Below are 24,466 nucleotides of genomic sequence, written 5' to 3'. Positions count from 1 at the left end.
AGCCCGACCCCCACCCCCAAGAGGAGGCCAGAGCCACAGACAGGAGGTAAGGGGGCGCCACGGCCAGAGGGACCGTGCCCCCAGCCCCGCCCCCCGTACCTTGGATGGAGATGAGCACCTGGAGAAGGCTGGATTTGCTCGTCCACCTCTCTGTCCCCTGTAACACACACGCGCACACACATGTGCAAACCGATCAGCTGTGTTCCAGACCCCTGCCTGGCCCAGCCGCCCCCGCCCTCACCGCGTGCCAGCGCTGACCTACCTTCCCAATCCAGGTGCCCAGGAGGCTGACGCACACCTTCCCGTTGTCATACAGGTTGGGGTTCAGGCGGCCACTGCACTGGGAGAGGTAGCAGAAGTGGGGGGGCACGGCCGGGTAGATGTTGGGGAGCTGGATGTCAAACAGGTAGAGGCCGTCCTCGTAGGGGGTGCGAGTGGGGCCCTTGATCAGGGCCGAGAAGAGGTCCTAGAGCGGGGTGGGGGAGAGAGCGGGGAGGCTGACACGGGCAGCGGACACCCGCTTCCAGGCTCTTCTGGGGCACCGGGCGGCTGCAGCGGAAGCAGCCCCGGGATCCGGACACCCGCGGACAGCGACAGAGAAGCTGGGTGCAGACACCTCTGTACAGACCCACTTGGCACCTCTTAACTTCTGGCATGAAAGGAATTTTCCAAATTGGTTTTTATCTTACCAGGTTTTTTTTTTTTTTAAATAAACTACTACTTGTAAGTTGCATTCCTCAAAACAGCACTGACCTACCCCCTGCCCTCCTCCCCCGAAGGCAACAGTGACAACCAATAAGAAGAAGAAAGATCATTCCAGGATGGCAAGGCTGCACTGGCTTTGAGGGAACTAGACAGGTGAGATCTGCACTGGGAGAAAATGCTCTGTCAGTCATTAAGGAGGCTCTGCACACACATCAGAGACCCAAGCTGAGGGCTGGGGCGGGGGAACCATCGCCAGGGCAACATGCCGGGTGAGCTGCCAGCTGAGAGACTGCCAGGGCTGAGCGGACTGGCGGGAGTGCCGACAGGCCGGTTCCCACAGCATCCCTCTCTGTGGTCCCTTTCCCGTGGCCCCTTTCTCCAGGGCTGGGCCGGAGGTGAGGCTCCTAAAGTCACTGCCCCTGCAGGCGGGGCAAGGACCAGTCAAACAGTAATACAGCTTTTCCTATAACATTCTAATATTTCAAAAAAAAGAGAAAAATCAAGTAATGCATTACATAATTTTAAACCAAGCTTTAAAAGGAAGCTCGTCTGGTCTAGACACAGCTGTGGGTCTTGTTGGAGCCTCTCCTGCCCTGTGAGGCGTTGCACGCAGGTGCCCCCAGGCCTACAGGCCCAGGGCCCTGGCTGCAGCCTCCTGCGCGCCCACCCGGATGCCCGTGCCTGCCCACAACCGTCTACTTGCCATTCTGTCCTCGAACGTCTTGACCATGATGCCGTCTGGCAGCGAGGTGGCCAGAAGCGCCATCTCCTTCCGCACTGTGCTGAAGAACTTCTTGGCTTCTGGAGGCTGGAACTCAATTTTCTTAAAAGAGTGATTTGCTAGAGGGGGAAAGAGGGTGGTCAGTTCCTCAGGCGAGGCCTAGGAACACCATCCAGAGGGGCAGTGGCTGCCGAACGTGCTCCCCAGACAGGTGGACAAAGCACCCCCCCACCATCTCCTGGCACGGGGACCGGGGCCCACTCCAGGGACACGGCGCCCCGGCCCTGGGCCTGGAGTGAGGCCACGCGAACTCACAGGGTGCGAACTCCAGCACCGAGAAGACCTCGCCCTTGGCACTGGTGAAGGTGACGCCGGGCTTGCCGCCGCACTGCTGGCAGAGCACCGGGGTCTCGCTGGGCCACTCGGCCTTCACCGGCGACTGCCCCTCGGGCTTGTCCTCCTTGCGTTCCGTCTCTGGCACCGCCTCCATCTTCTCCTCCTCAGCGATGGCCACGTTGTCCAGGGTCTTCTTGAGGTTCTCCTGCAGCTTCTTGATGTCATCCAAGAACTTCTTCTCCCGCGTGGGTTTCTCAGGCTCCGCCGTGGGCGAGGTGGGCGAGCCCGTCAGCAACTGCTCCACTGTCATGTTTTTGAGGCTCTCCAGGATCTTGATGGCCTCCTTCAGCTCCCGGAAGCTCTTCGGGGGCCCGTCCTTGCCCGCCTTCTCCATCAGCCCGGCCACGGGGGCGGCCATGGCCACAGCCCCTTGGATGGCAGCCGTGGCAGCCTCCTCGCTGATCACCACGCCCTTGTCCTCCTCGGGGGCTGCCGGCTGCTCGGTGGTGGGGATGGGGGGCTCCTCTATCTTGGGGTGCTCATCCTCCACCAGCCCGTTGTCCGTCTCCCAGCTGTCACTGTCGTCTTCCCACTCGTCCGAGGACGCCCCGCTGGTACTGCCTTCCACCGAGTCATAGTCCGACTCCTCGATCTCAGACTCGATGTTGTACAGGTGCTGAGGGAGATGGGGCTCGGGCTGGTCAGAGGCCCTCTGCTGAAGACCCCAAGCCTCAGGGCTGACGCCGACGGGCACCCTGAGGCCTCAACGGCCCTGCCACCCTTCCTCCCTTTCCTGCTCTGGCCTCGCAGTTGGGCCTCTGCGCTAGGCGGTCCCTAGGCCTCTGGGAGGCACCCCTGCCACCCCAGCCCAGCCCATGGGCCCAGCAAACGCCAGTTCCAGCCTCCTCGTCACCGAGTGCACTTGGTCCGCTGGACCGTGGCAGGCTCTGTGACTCTGTTCCCGTTTCTGGAGTGGCCTCCTGGACGGAGGGGGAGCCACCCCCTCGTGATCCTGCACTGGCGCCGCGAGAGGGGGGCTGGGGTGTGAGCGTCAAACAAGGGGGCAGAACTGGAGCCGCGAAAGCCCCGTCCATTCCCCCCTCCGACCTGTGACAGTTTCCTCGACGTGTTGGGGGACAGCTGTTTCGTACAGGGCGCAGCCTGTGCATTCTCAGCGCCGTGAGACAGGGATCCAGGTAGATCTGTGAGAACCCAGACATGCCTGGCAACCAGGAGCCCGCCGAGTGGGGCGGGACGGTCGGGCCCGCTGCGGGCAGCCTCTCCACTCTCCCCACTCTCACCTGGGGCTCTGGGTGTAACACTGCCCTTCCTTTCCCCAAGACCTTGCTCCCAAAAGAAGATTCCTTTGCCAGGAAGATCTTGAGCCCTCGGCCTGGCTGTCAAGAGTCTGGAGCTGAGCCATGGGCTCCTGGGGGTCTCACCTGGGGCAGGATGATGGTCTTTGAGTTGTCAGCCCACACCACCTCCACTTTGCTGCTGACGTCCACGCGGGCTACCTGGCCCACTGACGGCTGCGGGGCAAAAGGGACGGGGTCAGGGGTAGCTCTCCAGGGGTGAGGGCAGAGGCAGGACCGTGAGAATGTGGGCGCTGGCCAGAGACCACCGTGAGTACTGAGAGCACGACCCTCTGGCTGAAACACCCCCAGTGCTCGCTGTCCTGAGTCTGGTCTCTCTGGACGCTCCCCGGATGAGGCTCCAGCCTTGGGACTCTGGTACCCCTTTCTCCCCTGCCCAGAACCTGCCTGACCTCACCGCATGTCCCCTTGTTCCCTGTGGCCCAGCTCAGAGTCACCTCCCCAGGCCTCTCCTGCGCTTCTACAGCACCTGCCACCACACTCACAGCGCTGAGGACAGGGCTGGGCGTCCGTAAGAAACAACCGGTGGAGCCAGGGGAGCAGCTGTGCCGACCGCAGGCGGGCCCTACAGGGGGCGGGGCGGGCGCGCAGGCCCCCTGGCTGCACCGACAGGTACTGCAGCGGCCGCGTAAGACGCCCTACCTCGTCCTCCTTGTGCGGGGCTCCGTCCTCAGTGTTCCCGATTCGGATGACGATGTCAGTCGTGCGGAACCGGAAATCAGGGTGATCGGCGATGTCGTAGACGCTCACGTCTTCCTCCTCTCCGATCAGCTGGGGCGGGATGGGCGGTCGTGAGCCCAGGGGCTCTACGCCCAGCTCACCAGAGCCCACCCTGAAGGAGACACGGGGGCGGCCCCTGCTCACCTCCACGTCATCCCCGCTCGGCCGCAGCTTGAACCACTTCACCATGCACGTGCGGCCCACGTGGTCCCCAGACTGCACCACGCCGTAGACAGCGGGGTCCGGACAGCTCTGGACTGTGGACCCAGCGCGGGGGAGGGGTGAGCTAAGGCACCCCGGTGGGGCCACCAACCCCCTCACCCCCGCCACCGGCTGCACGTCAAGCAGGACCCACTGCTTCCCTGGCTCGGTCAGAGGCTAAAACAGCTCCCCAGTCCTCCAAAGCGGGAGCCACCTCCCAGGGGCGGCCTGGCGCCAGACCTCGTGGCGCACCCTCCCAAGCCCCCGGGCACTACCTCGCTTGTCCACCACGAAGTCTCCGGGGCAGAACTCATTGTTGTCCAGATGGTGCACCGGGAAGAGGTCGTTGGAGCGAATGTTGCACTCCACGGAGCCGTCCTGCCACATCACGTCCGCCGAGGTCATCGTGGTCACCACCTCCACAGCCACCCTGCAGGCGGGCCCGTGAGCAGAGGCCAGGGACACTCCCCGCTCCCACCTGTGGGCTTGGTAACTTGGAACTCAGCTTCAGGCAGGACGGAGGAAACAGTCTCCACCCAGCATCTCCTCCCGGAGAATCCCTCAACCCTGGTCTCGCCCTCGCCTCTTCTCAGATCCTTCCATCCCACCTGGCCGACCCCAGGCACCCCTGAGCCTGCACGGGCCTTCAGACCACGTGTGCACCTGTGAGCCCGCCTGTGTGCGGGTGCCAGTGAACTGTCTTGGGCTGGACACCCAGCTGGGAAAGAGGGTGCCCCTGAGTCTACCTGTCCCCCGGCTTGAAGTCACGCGTGATTTTATTCTTCTTCCTCTTGTGTTTCCGCTTTAAGTTCTTGATTGACAAGGGGATGCTCTTCTTGCGACTCGTGCCGCTGCCGCTCTGGGAGGAAGTGGTGGAGCTGGCGGAGGAGGTCACTGAGCTGGTGTCGTCCGTGTCGTCGGCGGCCTCGTCGTCAGCGTCCTGCTCGGCCGAGTGCAGCCTGTCATCCCCACCTTCCTTCAGCAGGAAGGGGGGCAGCTGCTCGCCCGCCTCATGCGCCTCCTCTGAGCCCTCGTCCTGCATCTCCACCGGGCTGGAAGACCCATCAGGCGTCTCCTCGGGGCTGGCGGAGCCCGTTTCACTCTTGGCTTTGGCTGCCCCTTTCTTGCCTGCGTCCTCCATGGGGCACTGGACATCTGGGGAGCAAGACGTGATCCGCACAAGCTGTTTCTTCAGGAGGCGCTTCACCTGCCGGCAGAGTGGGAGGGCAAGCACCATGGAGAACTGACCCCAGGCAGCTCGGTCTAGGGGTGACGGCTGTATACACCTAACTGGCCTGCAAGGGTCATCAGGGCTGCCCCCCAAGGCCTAAAGCACAGACCTTCCTGCTGTGGAAATGGCTCAAGGCCAGTTCCTCAAACGCCCGCCAAGCCCCAACCCCGAGGACATACCTTCTTGGCCATAGAGCCCTCCCCCTGGGCGCAGTGTTTTTCTGGACATTCACAGGCAATCTTGGCCGGCTCTACCTTGGCTGGGAAGACATACAGACAGCGCTCCCCGAGCTGCCGCTGAGCATGGTCAAAGCATCCGAGACGCTTCACCCTGGGTGGGACAGGGCAGAGGTGGGCGCTGGGCGAGGGGGCCCTCGGCAACCCCCGCTGGCATCTGTGCCTGTGGCCCAGAGACTTGCTTGGGGACAACCTCTGGGGGTGCTGGGGCCGCTCACCTGCCTAGGTTTTCCTGGATGATAACAGAGGGCGGGGGGCTGACGCTGTCCGTGCCCCCTGGACAGAAGCTCTTGGTAATCCAGGTGACCTTCAGCTCTACAACCTGCACCTGGGAAGCGGGTGGGACAGGGCCCCAGTCAGCGGACTCCAATGCCCCTCGCTTTCTGCAGCTGTCCTCCCCAGCGGGAAGCAGGTCTTCATAGTAGTTCAGACCCTCCCAGAGGTCACGGAGGCCTCCTCCCCTCCAGGAGGGCCCAGTGGACCTGCCACTGGCCACCCCCTACTTGGCTCAGCCTGGGCTGCCTCTGTCCTCAGAGCAGCCCCCTTCCAGGTAAGGGAAGCTGGGTGGGAGCGTGTGGGCCTCGCTCCTCGCCACGCCCTCTCCCTACCTCTTCGACCACCACGCGGAACTTGCTCTTGGTGCTAAGCACCGGCTTGACGCCCGACAGCCACTGGACGCTGGAGAAGATCTTGGCAGGGCCAATGAGCACCTGGCCCGGGTAGAAGCCATAGGAATCATCGAAGAAGAGGCCCTGAAGGATTGGGGGCCAGAGGAGGGTCCCTGTGAGTGCCGTCTCTTCGGGCGCAGGGGCAGTGTCCAAACCTGGGCACCTGCCGTCCACCCCAGGCCTCCATGCTCCACACCCTCTAAGACTGCTGAGCAGCACCTCTTGGACCTCAGATGCACACAAACCACCAGGGGTTTTACTCACTAAAATACATGGCTGACCCATTCTGCTTATAACAAGCTCCCGTGCCACAACAATGCTGCTGGTCTGGGGGGATAAAGCTCTAAGGGTGGGGGTCCCCAAACCTGCTTGATCACACACACTCTCCTAGTATTACAAACTGTCATATACCACAGCCCTAAAATGTCATATTGCAGTAAAATATTGCGTACACTCCAAGAAAAAGGGAGATTTTAAAAGGATGAGATAAAAAGTTAACAAAATGCAAAGAAAGTTCTACTGCTTCCTGCAAACACCCAAGCTTTTACACCTTCTGATATACACCCCTCTCCTTCCAGGAAAGCACTGGCCGAGACCACTGGTCGCCCCGGGCCAGCCCCCGGCTCTCTACCGAGAAGCCCCTGAGCCCGCTCCTGGAGAGCCCAGGGCTGAGGAAGGAGAGGAGCCCCCACGCCCCGCCATCCCCTGCCCCCGGCTCCTGGGGTGGGGCCAACGTACAGAGTCGCTGACGTGCGGGCAGACGTCGTAGAGCTTGGCGCCATCCTCTGTGTTCATGGAGCACCTACAACAGGGGCGGGGTTTGGTGGGCCGGACCCAGCGCCTGAGCCTCAGGGGGCGGGGCGGGGCAGCCAGGGCCCTGGGAGGAGTCTGTCAGTGCCTCCGCGGGCCTAAAACGGGTAATTCACCCTCTGCCCACACATCCGTCCCTGCACTGGAACAAGGAACTCTCTAAAACAAACAGGACTCAGCCAGCCGATCTCAGTGTTCACCCCCTTAAAGTGCCAAAAGGAGAGCATCAGCCTCTCTTGGGCGTCCTACATGACAATGAGGGTCTCCCCAAGCCAGGGTAGAGGGAAGACCAGGAACTGAGCCGGATAATCCGGCCAGGCTGACAAGGAGACCAGCCTGGGGTCGGACACTGAGACGCGAGGCCCGCAGCCCCTGGCATGGCCCTCGCAGGACCTAGGATGCACCCCGGCCCCTTCCCTGGCGGCCCCTGCCCTGCGAGGGCTCCTGCATGGTGGGGAGACCCGCACCTGGCGCCGTTGGACAGTTTCAGGATGATCTGGTTCTTCAGGTCGTAGACCTTGCCCAGCCAGCAGTCATAGGCGATGTAGTCCCCATACATGAAGGGCTGCAGACCAGGGAGACAGGCGGTGAGAGACGACGGAGGACACTGGTGTCCGGGACCCCCGTTCCTCTTGGCCCCACAGACAGGGCAGGAAGGCTCCGTGTGGCTCAGACCTAGTAACTGTGCAGCAAGCTTCCCCCAAGAGTCCCCAGCTGCTCGCTCCCGCAGAGGCAGAGGCTGGACGGCCTTCCAAGGACACAGGAGATGTGAGTGGGAGTGGGCTGGGGCGGGTGGTTACACAGTAAAGTGATTTAAATAAACAGATAACTATATGGAGAATATCAAGAGCCAAGTCTCTCCCTGCTGGGGACAGCGGTCACTAACACAGGCAGGCGAAGAGAGAGGAGCTGGACTGGGGTCACAGGGCTCACGACGAACTCACACATCTCAGTACGCACACAGGACGGGCACAGGAATATTCGGACGTGTGTGCCTATCCACCTACAGACACATACGTGGATCCCCTAGTGCTGCCCTGAATGGGGCCCAGGAGCAATGAGCACACCAGCTTGCACCCAGACCGTGGCTTCTGAAAGAAACTAGGGCTCTCTGAAGAAACGGCCGATTCTAGGCTGGATCAGAAATAATACGATATGAAAAGTAAGAAAGTGTTTAAAAAAAATGGAGACATGTCGAAGAGCACAGATGCCAGCTTGAAGGGGTTCCTACCGACCAAATCTGGGTGGGATCACTGAAGCAACAAAACAAGTAACGGATTACAACCAAAGAATAAAACAGGAGTCTCTACATCTGATGTAAAAAATGAAGAAATAAATGGGACAGAAAGTATAGCTCTTCCATATGGTAGAATGCCAAACTCATAACAAAGCAGGCAGTGATGGTGTCATGAAATCACCATTTAGCAGCCATAAGACTGCCGGCTGGGTCAGGTGGGAATTGCTAATGGAGGCTAAGGCTGGTGGATGGGGGTTGAGAAGCACCAGTTTATTGACCCAATCCCGGAATATCTCCCCACAAAAGCAATACGATTGCTGGCAAAGGGGTGAATTCTGACTTTGTTGGGAGGTGGCTCAGCAGAGCTCAACACGACTGGGGAGCAAAGAGAACGTCCCCACACTGCGGTCGAGGCACGTTCTGGGCCAGGGAAGAGCTGAGCAGAACTTCTGCGGCAGTTCTGCCAAAAGCACAGGGCCCGAGACTGTCACGGGCACTGTCGAATGGCCCCGTGCTCAGGGTCACCCAGGACAGGGAGACAAAGCAGGACTGGGAACCGCTCCAGCCTGGGGGAGATCAAAGAGCTGATGACTGAGTGTGTGCTCCTGATGGAGTCCGGGTCAGAAGGGGAAAACAGAGATTATTGGGACAACTGAGTGGGGTCTGCGGATGGACAGTAACGGGTCAAGATCCTGATCTGGGGGTTTGAATGGTGGTTAAACAGCAGAGTGTCTCTGTCCTGGGAAAATACACACTTAGTGCTTAGGGGCAGACGGCATCGAATCAGTAGCTTGCTTTCAGATGTTTCAGAAAAGCAGGGACTTCCCTGGCCGTCCAGTTGTTAACACGCAGCCAATGCAGGGGAGCACGGGATCAATTCCTGGTCAGAGAACTAAGATCCTACATGCTGCATGGTGTGGCCCCCCCCAAAAAAAGGTTAAAAACAAAGTTTCAGAAAAGAGGAGAAAAGAGCCGGGGTGGGGGGCAAGAGGGAGAACAGGCAGGCGCAGATGCTGACGCGGTGACACGTCACCAGGTGTGGAGCCCGACGCTGCAGAAGACACTGGTACCTACACCTTTCAGCAAGTTTGGAATCATAAAAGCATAAATAAACTACTGGAAAAAAATTTGTTTCAAAAACAACGACAAAAAGTCTTAGAAGACAAAGGAAACCAGCTGTGTCTGCTGGAGACATAAAGCACCGCCTGACCTCAAGTCAGGATGGCTGACTCGCGAGAAGCGCCATCAGGCTGCAAGGAGAGGCTGAGCGGGGGGCTTGGCCGCTCGGCCTGGAAGATGCTGTGGAGAGAGGCAGAGGCCCGTGGGGGCTCACCCAGATGTGCTGCAGGTCCTTGCTGTTGACGGGGTAGACGATGCAGTTGGTGCCGATGAGCTTGACAGCGCAGTCGATGTTCACGTCGATCACGGTGCCGCACTGGCTGTCCTGCGGGCGAGAAGGCATCCAGGCCCAGGGAAGGTGCCCTGGGGGCCCCCCAGACCCGCCCCGACCTGCCCCAGGCCACGCCCGCCAGGTGGGATGCGGGACTCACAGTGGAGCGCATGTGCCGGACCACATCGCGGGGCACCACGGAGCGGTCCTCGAGCTTCAGCTGGAACAGAGAGCAGAGAGTGAGCGCTCGGCCTCCAGTCACACGGGGACGGTCTCCTCCCAGCTCCGTAGTGCAGCGACGCCTCACTATGTGCAGCCAAGCACAAAAACCCCAAGTCCCCCTGGGCTTTCCCAAATCCCACACGCCCCTCCCCAGCGCCTGGATCAGGGCAAGGGCACAGGACCACACTCTGATCAGGGACAGACCAGGTGCAGCCTCCCTGGTCCAAGGTGAAAGTCAGGCTCACCGGAGGGAACTGAACACACTGGAAAGGGTGGCTATGCGATAGACCACGGAAAGCCTCACTTAAACGAGAGCAAAACATTCTGCTATGAGTGGGAGTCTTGCCCGCCTCTGCCTGCCCTGTGCCCCTGCCGCTGAGTGCTAGGGAGGGTGGGCTGGAGGAGGAGCATGACACAGGGCTGGGGGGCACCCCGAGGCAGTTATTAGCCACACCACCTTCTAATCTGGGCTATCCTGCACAGCCAGCCGCAGCCTGCTCCTTATCGACGGCCCCGCGGAGCACTGCAGGCTGCTGAGTAACTCAGGACGCCAGCTTCTGGAGCCCGGCCGGCTGCACAGCAAGCGCGACCCCTTCCCTCCATGACTGTCCCCCAACCCGCCGCTGGGTATAGGATCCCCACAACAGCCCGACACTTCTCCACTGAGCCAGCCCACCTTCTGCACTGGCCCCCCAAGCCCGCGGCGGCTCCTCTGGGCTTCTTCACTGCATCCTAGAAACAGAGGGGCTCTGGGACTGCCCACCTCCCTAGCTCAGAACCTCCAAAACTCCAAACAAGGAAGGGGGAGGAGCTGCTCCTACAGACACCCAGCTGAAGACCCTCAGGGTCACTCTAGCCACCGCAGAACCTCGGGCCTGGAAAGGCGACCTCTGTGAGGCGACCTGAGGTACTAAAAAGGGAGATAGACTCAAGGTCACCAAAACCCCGGCATCCATGCGATGTAACTTAGGAAACAAGTAAAGTGGAAGCAACGGGCCCGCCCCCAACAGGCGACCGAGATGCTCCCACAGGGAGGGAGCCCCGGGTTAGGCACAGAGGACCTTTACCCGAGACGAGACAGCACCGCAGCCCCCGGGGGCTCAGAAGATTCACACGGTGGTGAAAGCACAGATGGCCACCGGGCGCCTGGCTCACAGTAAGCGCTCAGCCAGTGCTCACTATGATGCCTCCACCCACCTTCACTGCCCCCAGCTGCAGGCTGATGACCCCAAGTTCAGGCTCTGAGACCCCAGGAGGCTTCGAGGGGCCACATGGAACTCTGCCAAGAAGGTACTGGAATGACGGTGCCGTTTGCTAACTCAAACAACCTCCCGTCCTCTAACCTCTGGGTCCAAATCCCCAGGTAGGACGTGGTATTTTCAGTGTGCTGACCTGCTCTATCTCAAACCTCTGCTCCCGTTTTAGACTTGAGAAAGCCACAACTACAGGGCTTTCCAAGTTGCCACGGAAACCAGGAGTTGCAGCGAGGGGAAGCCCTCTGGCAGAGGGGCTGTGCTGCAAGGGGTGGGAGGCGACCCTGCATGTGGCTGTGAGGCACAGCAGCCCCACGTCACGTCAGGGTTGGTCCCCGAGTGTCCTGGGGAGAGTATGGGAGCGGCCCGGGGTGGACCCTGAGTCAGTGCACTCCCGGCAGGGCCTGTCGGGGACACGGCCCAGCCCTGCTGCCTGTGAGGGCGGCGGGGACGCTGAGGCTGCTGCTCGGAGGCCCGAGCAAGAATGCCACAGCTCGTGAAAGCTGGCATCATGGCCAGGCCAGGGGCGGGCTTTCTCCTTCCTCCCCTGCAGAAGTGCTGCCAGGACGTGGGGCAGGCAGGTCACAGAGTTCCCGGGGGGTGGGGAGGGGGACTGGGGAGCCAACGTGTCCCCCGCTGGGGCTCTCCCGACCTGCACTCGGCCTCCTGCCAGAGCCTGACTCACTTCCATGGTGAAGCCGGGTCTCCAGACTCTTCTAATCCTGCACAACAATGACAGTGACACAGTGTGCGCCGAGTGGGAGTGGCAGGGATGCCAGGGAGGAGAGCGGGGTGCCAGGGCCACGATTCTGTCCGTGTGCCCTCCCCTGGGAATCCCAGAAGAGCACAAGACGCCCGAGAGGGCAGGATGACTCGCCAGGCTCTCCTCCTCTGCTCCACAGTGTTGCCTCCTGGGCGCCGCGGGCCCCCACACCAGGCACGGCTCTCTGCACGTCCAACGGGTGCCGCCCATGGACCGCGCCCCCCTCGCCTCTCCCTGCCCCGGGGCATGCGCTCCGGGCATCTCACAGGCTCCGGAAGGAAGCCCCGCTCTGGAGGCCTCACCTCACAGCGACAGCACACCTGGTGTGTGTCACGCTCCATGCACACACGGTCTTCAAGCAGTTCACGTGATTTAACCTGAGAAATCCTCCACAACTCCGTGGAATCAGTATACCATCCTGGCCTTACAGAGAAGGAGGCTGGGACAAAGAGCAGATGAAGTCACACGGCTCCTGAGTGGTGCAGCCTGGACTTGAACTCGGGCAGTCCAGCTCGAGTCCATTCTCTTAACCACATGAAAAGCTCCTCCCTTCCCAGAGCTGCAGAGACAAGAGCGGCATTTCTGGCAGCTCCACGCACTCTGAAAGACAGCGATCCTTGTCCTGGTTGTAAAGGCAGTAACTGCTCTGTTCATGTCTGGAACACATGGCAGGCAGCTGTCGTGGCTTCAGCTGGCGGACGTCACGAGGGCCCCTCGAGCACCTGCCAAGGCCAAGGGCGCAGGTGGGAGAAGCCTCCCGGTCTCTCTCAGCAGAGCGCCCTCTGCTCCTCCCGCCCTCCAGAGATCCAGTACCCAGACCACAGGTGCCGGACACGGGGCCGACACCAGGGGGCGCTGTGCCCACTCCAGGAAACTGCCGGGTTCACAGGGAAACTAAGCCAGACAGAGTCTCATTCTTCGCTGGGTGCACTCTGATGTAGTTTTTATCATGATCAGCTCTAGAATTCTGAACGCGCGCGCTGAGGTGGTCAACTATGGTTTAACATTTCTGGAGGAGAGCTGTAGCTGTCAGAAGTTTCTCAACAGGAAAAAAAAACACAACACACCAAAACGACACAGGGTCTGAGTGAAGAGGGGCTACAGGCGGTCTCTAAAATGAACATGCATTAGTCTGGAAAGACTGAGGGGCGGAAGGAGAGGACGGCGACAGAGGGTGGGACGGTTGGACGGCATCACCGAGTCAGCGGACAGGAACCTGGGCAAACTCCAGGAGATGGTGAGGGACAGGGAGGCCTGGCGCGCTGCAGTCCACGGGGCTGCAAAGGGTCGGATACAAGGGACCGAACAATGGCAACGACAGCTGGCTTACAATCCTGTGTTAGTTTCAAGTGTACAGCACAGAGATTTGTTTTTGAGAGTTTTTTCTTGGTACGTTATATTTATTATAGGTTATTATAAGATACTGGGCATAATAATTCCCTGTGCTTAGACACTTTTGGGACATGTCTGAAGAACGTGCCTGGTGGAATCCAAGAACACACGGCCTTTGCCTCCACTGCCTCCTCTGGAAACGAGTAGCAAGCGACATGCCTGCTACCCCCGGGGGGCGTGGAATTCCTGCACCTTTGGGGTTGGGGGAGCCAGGCTTCAGGGAGAACAGGTCCTGCTGAGACAGGTCCTGCTCTGACTCAGCTTCCGTTCAGTGAAGCACAGGAGCAGACAGTTACTCGTGTGTGTGCACACACTCGCACGTGCGCGCGCACACACACAGAGATCAGTGTGTGTATGGTGCCATGTGCCATACAGAAAATCAAGGCACTACCGGGCGATGTGTGCAGGAGTGACTGCAAGTGGCAGGTGAGCACGAGTGAGTTATTTTAAGTGGGGGATCAGGAAAGGCCATTCCAAGGTGACATGTGACCAGAGATCTGAGTGTATTAAGGGAGGGAGCTTGACAAGCAGACAAGAGAGCTGCCCCGAAGCCCCGGTGGCGTGTGCCTGGAGAATTCAGACCAGCAGAGGCTGTGGCAGCAACAAGGAGCAGGAGGCGAGGCCGGGTGTCTCGGGCCTCAGAGAAAGCACCGGGGAAGGACCCGAGTCCGCCCTGAGTGAGGCAGAAGCTCCTGCAGGTCTCTGCGGCGGGGCATGCTGGGAGAATCACCTGGCGATTGGGCAGAGAAGATGCCGCAGAGCAGGGAGTGGGACCAGGCAGCCCGGAGGTTCTCAACTGTGCAGCTGTGCCCCAGAGGACACGCGTAATGTCTGGGGACACCTGGTTGTCGAGGCTGGGGGAAGGGGCTCCTGGTGGGTGAAGGCCAGGGATGCTGTTAAACATCCAACAAACCACAGGACAGCCCATGGCAGAGAAGATCAGCCCAAAGCATCATCTGTGCGGAGGTTGAGGAGCCCTGAGGCTGCTCCCAGGGGAGCCTGGTGGTGGGTTAAGGGATTGCCCTCTGGCTGCTTCCTGAGATCAGAACTAATGGGGTGCTTCAAGTCAGAAAGCAGTGTGGTGGCACAGGAAGGAGTGGGGACCCTGCGGGGGGATGGCGACCTGGCAGGGAGGCTGCACACGTCTGTCCCGCCCCTTTCTGGGCTCCCAGGAGCTCGGCCCCATGCCCCCCGGGCGGCCCAAGGCGCACATGGCTCCCCTGCACTGCAGTTCTGATGCTGGGTACTGATGGTGCCGCGGCTCAGGGTCTAGACCCTCAATCACAACACTGGTGCTCCTGGCTGACCTGGAAGAACCTAAATCACTGAATAAAAATGTTCTAAGGAGAGAAAACGGAGAAGGCAATGGCAAGCCACTCCAGTACTCTTGCCTAGAAAATCACATGGACAGAAGAGCCTGGTGGGCTGCAGTCCATGGGGTCGCTACTAGTCGGACATGACTGAGCGACTTAAGTTTCACTTTTCACTTTCACACATTGGAGAAGGAAATGGCAACCCACTCCAGTGTTCTGCCTGGAGAATCCCAGGGACTGCGGAGCCTGGTCAGCTGCCGTCTATGGGGTCGCACAGAGTCAGACACGACTGAAGCGACTTAGCAGCAGCAGCAAGGAGAGAAAAAGACAAACTAAGGTATTGCAAGGGGGCCTCAGAGGGCAGACACACTGAAATCACAATCACAGAAAACTAGTCGATTTGATCACATGGACCACAGCCGAATGTGGTCCACTGGAGAAGGGAATGGCTAACCACTTCAGTATACTAGCCTTGAGAACCCCATGAACAGTCATTAAAAGGCAAAATGACAGGATACTGAATGTCCCCAGGTCGCGACATTCTAGGAATCAGTGAACTAAAATGGACTGGAATGGGTGAATTTAACTCAGATGACCATTATATCTACTACTGTGGGCAGGAATCCCTTAGAAGAAATGGGAGTAGCCATCATGGTCAACAAAAGAGTCCGAAATGCAGTACTTGGATGCAATCTTAAAAATGACAGAATGATTTCTGTTCGTTTCCAAGGCAAACCATTCAATATTACAGTAATCCAAGCCTATGCCCCAACTAGTAACACTGAAGAAGCCGAAGTTGAACGGTTCTATGAAGACCTACAAGACCTTTTAGAACTAACACCCAAAAAAGATGTCCTTTTCATTATAGGGGACTGGAATGCAAAAGTAGGAAGTCAAGAAACACCTGGAGTAACAGGCAAATTTGGTCTTGGAGCACGGAATGAAGCAGGGCAAAGGCTAATAGAGTTTTGCCAAGAGAATGCACTGGTCATAGCAAACACCCTCTTCCAACAACACAAGCGAAGACTCTACACATGGACATCACCAGATGGTCAACACCGAAATCAGATTGATTATATTCTTTGCAGCCAAAGATGGAGACGCTGTATACAGTTAGCAAAAACAAGACCAGGAGCTGACTGTGGCTCAGATCATGAACTCCTTATTGCCAAATTCAGACTTAAACTGAAGAAAGTAGGGAAAACCACTAGACCATTCAGATATGACCTCAATCAAATCCCTTATGATTATACAGTGGAAGTGAGAAATAGATTTAAGGGACTAGATCTGATAGAGTGCCTGATGAACTCTGGACGGAGGTTCATAACACTGTACAGGAGACAGGGACCAAGACCATCCCCATGGGAAAGAAATGCAAAAAAGCAAAATGGCTGTCTGAGGAGGCCTTACAAATAGCTGTGAAAAGAAGAGAAGCGAAAAGCAAGAGAAAAGGAAAGATATAAGCATCTGAATGCAGAGTTCCAAAGAATAGCAAGGAGAGATAAGAAAGCTTTCCTCAGCGATCAATGCAAAGAAATAGAGGAAAACAACAGAGTAGGAAAAACAAGAGATCTCTTCAAGAAAATTAGAGATTCCAAGGGAACATTTCATGCAAAGATGGGCTCGATAAAGGACAGAAATGGTATGGACCTAACAGAAGCAGAAGATATTGTGAAGAGGTGGCAGGAATACACAGAAGAACTGTACAAAAAAGATCTTCACGATCAAGACAGTCACGATAACGTGATCACTGACCTAGAGCCAGACATCCTGGAATGTGAAGTCAAGTGGGCCTTAGAAAGCATCACTACGAACAAAGCTAGTGGAGGTGATGGAATTCCAGCTGAGCTATTTCAAATCCTGAAAGATGATGCTGTGAAAGTGTTGCACTCAATATGCCAGCAAATTTGGAAAACTCAGCGGTGGCCACAGGACTGGAAAAGGTCAGTCTTCATTCCAATCCCAAAGAAAGGCAATGCCAAAGAATGCTTAAACTACTGCACAATTGCATTCATCTCACATGCTAGTAATGTCATGCTCAAAATTCTCCAAGCCAGGCTTCAGCAGTATGTAAACCGTGAACTCCCAGATGTTCAAGCAGGTTTTAGAAAAGGCAGAGGCACCAGAGATCAAATTGCCAACATCTGCTGGATCATGGAGAAAGCAAGAGAGTTCCAGAAAAGCATCTATTTCTGCTTCACTGACTACGCCAAAGCCTTTGACTGTGTGGATCACAATAAACTGTGGAAAATTCTGAAAGAGATGGGAATATCTGACCACCTGACCTGCCTCTTGAGAATCTTGTGTGCATGTCAGGAAGCAACAGTTAGAACTGGACATGGAACAACAGACTGGTTCCAAATAGGAAAAGGAGTACGTCAAGGTTGTATATTGTCACCCTGCTTATTTAACTTATATGCAGAGTACATCATGAGGAACGCTGGGCTGGAAGAAGCACAAGCTGGAATCAAGATTGCCGGGAGAAATATCAATAACCTCAGATATGCAGATGACACCACCCTTATGGCAGAGAGTGAAGAGGAACTCAAAAGCCTCTTGATGAAAGTGAAAGAGGAGAGTGAAAAGGTTGGCTTGAAGTTCAACATTCAGAAAACTAAGATCATGGCATCTGGTCCTATCACTTCATGGGAAATAGATGGGGAAAGAGTGGAAACAGTGTCAGACTTTATTTTTTTGGGCTCCAAAATCACTGCAGATGCTGATTGCAGCCATGAAATTAAAAGACGCTTACTCCTTGGAAGAAAAGTTATGACCAACCTAGATAGTATATTAAAAAGCAGAGACATTACTTTGCCAACAAAGGTCCATCTAGTCAAGGCTATGGTTTTTCCAGTGGTCATGTATGGATGTGAGAGTTGGACTGTGAAGAAAGCTGAGCGCTGAAGAATTGATGCTGTTGAACCGTGGTGTTGGAGAAGACTCTTGAGAGCCCCTTGGACTGCAAGGAGATCCAATCAGTCCATTCTAAAGGAGATCAATTCTAGGTGTTCATTAGAAGGACTGATGCTAAAGCTGAAGCTCCAATACTTTGGCCACCTCATGCGACGAGTTGACTCACTGGAAAAGACTCTGATGCTGGGAAAGATTGGGGGCGGGAGGAGAAGAGGATGACAGAGAATGAGATGGCTGGATGGCATCACCAACTCGATGGACATGAGTTTGAGTGAATTCCAGGAGTTGGTGATGGACAGGGAGGCTTGGCGTGCTGTGATTCACAGGGTCACGGAGAGTCCGACACGACTGGGCGACTGAACTGAACTGAAGGCTGATCAACTGGTTGAAAACACAAGGAAGCTGAAACAAGATGCTACTTTCCAGTGGATCTGAACACCACATCCTGTAGGACTGGGTAGTTCTACGGGCTGGCATGCTCCGTGGGGGCCAAGCATGTGCCTGAGGGATAAAAGGGGCCTTTGTGCCTGGTCCCTAAGACCTGCACGCACTAACGGGGCCCCTAGCGTGAGAGGAGAAGCAGTAGAAAGTTGGACAACAGGCAGGAGGGCCCTGAAAGGAGCCTGAACATCTGTGTTGAGGCTGGAAGCCGCCCACCCACCACTGTCCTGTCAAACTCTGGAGGCCAAAACACGGGGGAGGAGAGGCGTGTATCCTTCAGACCCACAGCAAGGGAACCACGCGGGCGTCTCCGGGGGTTAGTGATGTGGTAGCTTCGAACTCGGGGCTCAAGGACCAGCTGTCTGCCAGCCGCAGACGGCGCCCCTGGCGAGGGAGTGGAAGATGGTGTGTGTGTTGGGGGGGGCCCGCTGTGACCCCGGTTTGGGCTGTGGTTGGTGGACTGAGTCAGGCCCTTCCTGGGGTAGGCGAAGGTGGTGCGGGGCAGTGGCAGGTCCAGCAGATGCACTCGGGCGATGAGGCTGTTTACCTAGGCCAGGACTTGAAACAATTCCTCAAAGATACATGATGAGGTCAGACCAGTGCTGGAAATTTCTACAGGCCTGCTATTCCCAAGGGGTAAGAACAACCCAAGAAACACGGTCCCTCCTGCCCCTCGAGCCCCTCAAGCCAGCACAGTGATCGCCGCAGGGTGGGGGTGGGCTGGGGCACTGCAGGTCCCCTAGCCAGCTCCCTGCACGACCTCAGCCGAGGTCGCAGAGGCCACAGTAGGTCCCAGTCCAGCTGCCCTTGGGTCCACTTGGCTGTGAGAGCCCGGGCTCACTGCGGAGGCCGCCTTGTGTGCTGCAGAGCGGGACGGGGGCGGGGGCATGCTGGCCCCTGGCTGAGCAGCTCAGTTTGGGGGGGGTGAGACTAGAGGCAAACCATTCTAACTATGCTAAAACCTAGGACTGAGGTAAGTGACACTCTTTTTAGTGTTCCTACGGATTCAAGGCTTGGTAAGATTACAAAATGTGAAACAAGGAATGTACACACTCTTTTAAGGATGTAGAAGGATCTGGTGCAGAGATGGGTGGGGAAAGAAGAAGGGCAGGCCCAGGGATATTAACTCCCTCCTTCTAATACAAATGCAATCTGTGCTGGCAGACTGGCGAGTTTACCCCTTGGTGCAGAATTCTGAAAAAGCCTTGGGAAGCCTAGAACGGATGCTCTCTAGAGCAGAGATTTTTTTTTTTCTTTAGCCATGTAGTTTTGCCCGTGTGATCCCCATTCCTGAACCAGGCCCTCAGCAGTGAAAGTGGGGAGTCCTAACCACTGGACCGCCAGGGAACTCCAGAGCAACACTGTTTCCAACTGAGGGTTTGGACCTGTTAGTGGGTTATGAAATCAATTTAGTGGGTCATGGCCAACACTGGGCTCATCACATACAAAGGGTGAGTACTGTCTTGAGAAAATCTTTCCAGTTGCACAAATAACATACATGAGTCCTGGGGCACGACGTAAAAGGTGTAGTCAATGGTGGGTCGCTTTCAAGGTGTCTGAGAGCCCCCACCCTACCCGGCTGCTCTGCGGGTCCTCTCCGGCTGGGTCCTTTCTAGCTGGGGTTTCAGCCACTTATATCAAGTGGAGGGAGACATCTCTTCTAGTCAGAAGCTGGTCCAGAGCCAGATCCAAGCAAACGATCAAAAATCCTAGGATCCAAACGTTTACACGTAGATATTGTGGGGTTGGGGAAACTCTTAACTCTTTCTGACCTTGCTTAAAATGTCAGTATGCTGGCTTTCAGAACAGTCCCACTGGGAGTGGCAGGAAACAGTACTAACTATGGGCTGGAGCCGGGCTCCTCTACCAGCTTTCAGTTCTGAATGGATCTGGGGACCTGACGGGCCAGTGAGCCTAGTGAATGCCAGAGTAATGACTTTCTCACAGCAGTTGACCATCATGTGACTGAAAGTCCCTAAAAATCCAGCCATCAGCAAGCTGCCCACCTGAGGATCAAAGGTTTCACTAGCAAACACAAATGGCCAGAGGGCCTCACATGCCTGCGGGAGAAGAGCTGGAAATGGCTGGGCGGTGGGAGAACAGACCAACGCTGGCCCCTCGCCGGAAAACTGTCAATCACACGCTACGGAAACTGCTCTGCTGAACTCGAAGACTGAGGTCAATCAATTCAATAGCTTTTTAGTGTTTTCTATAGATTTCAGAATGAGATAAGAGTACAAATACGAAGGTATGTATCCTGGCTTTACAGAACTTATATTTAGTTGGGGGAAGACAAAATGAAAATACCTGAAAACACTTATACGAATAAATAACACAAAAACTTCTGTTGCCAAAGGGCAGGTGGGAAGGGCCAGGCTGCAGAGGAAACGTCCATCAGAGATGTAGGCAAGGGTTACCGCCCCCTCCCAACACACACACCCTTTAGCTGTGCTGGCCAGGCGTCTACACTCTCACCGCCCAGGGTGGTGGCCCTGTCCCCAGGGCCCCCTTGCTCTGATGGCACGCCACAGACCAGAAGCCTGCAATCAGGGCCAGGCAATGCAGCATGACTGCATCACTGCCTGGAAACTGCAGCTGTGGCCTGCCAGCTTGCGGAGATGGCCCAAGGCTCAGCGTGCCCAAGGGGACAGAGAAAGGGGACCGAGTCCAACTGCCTGCTAAGTTGGGGGAAGGACCGGGGAGCTGTGCCTGGCAGAGGACCAGCTGAAGCCCGGGCAGGAGAGCTGGGTCTCTGCAGATGCTGCAGTGTTCGGGGGGAGGGCAGCGCCCGCCTTCAAGAACTCAGCACTGCACCCAGTGTCTTGGCCCCAGCCTGATCAGCCTGGCTCAAAAAGGATAAAAGAGCTCAGGACTCCTGGATTCGGAAGGAGGGTACAAGACGGGAAGCTTCAGAGTGAGAAGAACTCCCTTCTCAAGAGGTAAAGGAGAAGTCAACAGCATGATTTCAGGCCTGTCCTGATGGCTGGGCTGCTGGGCATCCCTGAGTAGCAGACAGCAGGCCCAGAGAGGGCTCAGAGCTGCTCTCTAGACCCCTCCCTCACCCCCACGTGTCTGATGTCAGCTCAGCTTGCAGAATGATAACCCAGGCTGGGAAACCTATGGGCAGAACTTCACGGAGCTCGCACTGTGTGGGGACAAGCCCTGCGTGGAGGTACTGCTGTGGTCTTTCCCATTCCACAGAGCAGGCTGGAGGCTCGAAGAGGTGAGTGGCCTGCCCAGACCACCGGTGCCAGGGCTCCAGGGCCCTGGATCTGCTATCTCCTTCCTCATTTAGCGGGAGTGGCCCTCCTTGTGGCCCCTGAGGCATCTTCTTGGATCTCACTGGAAATGCAGCCTCGGAGGCCCCCACCAGTCCGACCACCTTAGACTCCACCGGTTAACAAGGTCTCTGGGTGACCCAGAGGCACGTCACCTTGTTCTCATGTAACTGTGGCTCAACAGAGGGGCCTTGGGGTGGAAGGAGGGGTCCATTCCAGGCTCCCTGCCCAGTCGGTCCCCCAGATGGTAATCTGAAAACAGGCATTCTGAAAAGGCTCCTAAAGAGATTTTGATACATAGCCCCAAATCCTGGCTCTTCTGACTGGCATTTTAAAGGCAGCAAGAGAGGAAGAGAAATAGCTAAAAGGGCCTGTGTCTGAGTCCAGCGGGGCAGGCCGAGCCCACCCTCAAGCGTCAGGACCCCGCGTGGAGGAAGCACAGCCTCCCGGAACGTACACCAACCTCTGCGTGTGCCTCAGACACCTGCCGTCACTATTTCAAGGCGTGGAAGGGATACCCACCCTAGAGCACTGGGTGTCACTCAGGCACCAACTGGCCTGACAACCCTGGCAGAGACTGAATGGCTCCTGGGGGCTGCTGTTAACCTCTTGGTTTGATTTTTAAGTCCTAAAACCCTGACTGACCTCAAAAAAGCAGACTCCCTGTGTCGGGGAGGAAGTGTCCCTCCAACACCATCAGCACTGGGTGGCAAGGTTGCGGCTGGCCACACTGAGAGCCAGGGCCGCGGAGGCACAGCCACGCCCTGGCTGCGGAGCTGAGTAAGTCCCGTCACCTCCCTGGGTGTCCTCCAGGACGGGCAGCCCCTTCCAGCTCCAGAGCTGGTCCCCTCAGTGCCTCCGGGAGCCCTGGGGTCTACCTGCCTAGTGCCTGCCCTTGCTGAGGGGCCAGGTGGGGAGTCCATCAGGAATTTACAACCCCAAAGCCCCCCCGGCCTGAGAAGGCCCTGTGATGGGAGAACCAGGGCAGAGCCTGGACCGTGCCCCTGAAGGTTTCTCCCCAGGAACTCAGACCTCAGCTAGAGGAAACAAATACACGAAATTAACACCTATGAAGACAGAAAGGAGATGCAAAAATTAACATACAGATGCATTTTGATTTAGAGGGCGTTTCTAAAAAGTCTTGTATAAACTGAAAGGATTTCAGTATCAGGGAGCTCTTTCAAAGAAAATCCCAGGAAATCTTGGAGTCTGCCAGTCACCCCCTTCCTGTTTATATGGTCACAATTCTCCCCTTTTAACAAGAGCAGACACACCCACCTCCATGACCAAGAGTGATGCAGACCAAGGAGACGCGGCCAAGCATGAATCAGAGTGTGTGGGAGACAGAGCACTCAGCTGGTGGCACGGCGGCACTGAGGTGCCTACCCTGGGAGAGGTGTGATCCAGGGACCCGGTGAGGAGGAGACAGCCCCGGGTCAGAGGTCAGCACAGGCGCTCTCAGGCCCCAGGGAGCCGGGGGGGCAGGGGAAGGAATCCTCACGGCCGTTCAGGAGCAAGGGGTGGTCCCACAGCTGGCAGGAGCAAGGCCGTTCAGGAGCAAGGGGGTGGTCCCACAGCTGGCACTCACGGAGTGAGCCTCGCCCCTGGCCCCCACCAGGACCAGGAGAGCCTTGGAGCCTCACGGAGGCCCTGTGCTGTTGGAGGAAAAGGGGTGACCTGTGAGCAGACGCCAGCACACAAGACCCTGGCCTGATTTTCTTTTCTGTCCAACTAAGCACGAAACTTCCTTCCTCCGAGCTCCTGTAGGTCTCACACAGGAAGAAGGACGTCTCAGCCAGAATTCATATTATCACAGGTCTGAAGGACACGGTTCTGACAGTGAGGGATTCAAAATGTATCTCAACTACTGGACACCCACCTCCAGACACCAAGCCCTAAAATCAGCAACAGCAAGGCAGTGTTCTGGCTGAACACCCACCACTGTGTTTGATCTTTGAAGGGCGACTGGTGGAAATGAACCAATGGCCCATAAGAACAGAGTGGAGAAGTCTAGATGTATCTAACCCAGCAGTGCTCAAACAGCGAAAGATTACGAGGAAAAACGGACGCCACCTCGGCAGGTCCCTTGGGAAGAGGACTAAGTTTTAAAGCAACTACCGGAATCCCCAGAGCTCTTTCAAAAATACAGATTCCTTATAAATATATAAAATCCCAAACCTACCGAATGAATGTCTAGGTGAAACCAGCAATCTATTTCTTAATGTTCCCGGGCGAGTCCGATCACCAGCCTGATTAAAGTAGCTCTACTTTCAACCAGCATGTTTCTCTTTCTTCTAAAACAAGAGGGCCCTGACTACTCAGGGACATTTGTTTTTAATTTTTTTTTTTTTGGCCGCACACCATGGCCGGAGCAGGATCTTCGCTCCCTGACCAGAGATCGAACCCTTGTCCCCTGCAGTTAACCACTGGATCACCAGGGAGGTCCCTGTTATTGTTACGTTTTTTAATTTGAAGATAAAAAATCTGGGGACCAAGATGCAAAAGTGAGGTGGATTCCAATAACTAGCAAAGCAAAGTGAGGCTCGGCTCACACCTGCCCCCCAGCATCCCTGACTCACTCCAGCAGGCCAGTCCTTGCGCACACAGGACCAGGTTCTCTAAATGACATGGCCCCAGCTCTGACCTCTGCTCAGGTGGTCCAGACCCTGGCCTCCGTCAGCTTCCAGACAGACGCCGAGAACAAAGCCCCAGACCCTGGGGGCCAAGAGCCCTGGGATCTGACCCAGGCTGGCTGCTGCCTAGGTGGCAAAGAGCGGAACTTGCCAGCATGCGTCCCTGGACACCCAGGGGACTTGGTTTTCCCACGGTGGAGACCTCCAGGCAGGAAGGCAGCTCTGGGCCCCACACTATGGCCACAAGAACTGCGGGGATTTTAGAGCTGGGTGAGTGGACGGGCAGGAGCTGGTGCATCGAACGCGGCTCTCCTTGCGGGTAAGAACCCAGAGTCTGAGAAAGTCTCTGCCTGGCCCAGTCCTCAGGGACGACCGCCGGGACCTCGGATCCCAGACGCTCCTGCTGCCTCTTCTTCACCTCCCCTCTTTCAAACCTGCAGAAAAGTGACATCACCTTCAAGACGACGTCATTGCTGGCCGGCAGAGAGCTGGGCCTGTTCCTGCAGTGGCAGGCTGGGGACGCCTCCCCCTAGGACAGCCCACGGTTCCTGCGGTCCACGCTCCCAAATGCTGAGAATTGTTGCTGATCAACAGCCACATTCCCTGCAAAATGCATCCTATCTTCCA

General features: G+C 56.9%; 1 protein-coding gene across 2 annotated transcripts in view; it reads right to left on the bottom strand.

The window, feature by feature from the left end:
* The window catches only part of UBE2O (ubiquitin conjugating enzyme E2 O), a 52,662-nt gene that overhangs the window by 2,074 nt on the left and 26,122 nt on the right, over positions 1–24,466 (bottom strand). The window contains exons 2-17 of one of the 2 annotated variants that reach the window (XM_055408521.2): positions 9,792–9,851; positions 9,575–9,685; positions 7,472–7,569; positions 6,933–6,996; positions 6,135–6,278; positions 5,745–5,854; positions 5,470–5,620; positions 4,806–5,266; positions 4,335–4,489; positions 4,003–4,115; positions 3,781–3,909; positions 3,205–3,294; positions 1,742–2,438; positions 1,409–1,545; positions 263–466; positions 100–157 (exon numbers count right to left, since the gene is read on the bottom strand). In XM_055408521.2, the coding sequence (XP_055264496.2) occupies positions 100–157; positions 263–466; positions 1,409–1,545; positions 1,742–2,438; positions 3,205–3,294; positions 3,781–3,909; positions 4,003–4,115; positions 4,335–4,489; positions 4,806–5,266; positions 5,470–5,620; positions 5,745–5,854; positions 6,135–6,278; positions 6,933–6,996; positions 7,472–7,569; positions 9,575–9,685; positions 9,792–9,851 (2,782 nt within the window). The remainder of the gene's footprint in view (positions 1–99; positions 158–262; positions 467–1,408; positions 1,546–1,741; positions 2,439–3,204; positions 3,295–3,780; positions 3,910–4,002; positions 4,116–4,334; positions 4,490–4,805; positions 5,267–5,469; positions 5,621–5,744; positions 5,855–6,134; positions 6,279–6,932; positions 6,997–7,471; positions 7,570–9,574; positions 9,686–9,791; positions 9,852–24,466) is intronic. The other variant, XM_088829319.1, reaches the window with a different exon arrangement.

The sequence above is a fragment of the Moschus berezovskii genome, chromosome 20 (genome assembly GCF_049115385.1).
Source record: "Moschus berezovskii isolate FMDL1 chromosome 20, NW_MosBer_1.0, whole genome shotgun sequence".
Lineage (NCBI taxonomy): Eukaryota > Metazoa > Chordata > Mammalia > Artiodactyla > Moschidae > Moschus > Moschus berezovskii.
Note: the sequence above shows the minus strand (reverse complement) of the source record. Positions and strands in the feature narration are given on the sequence as shown.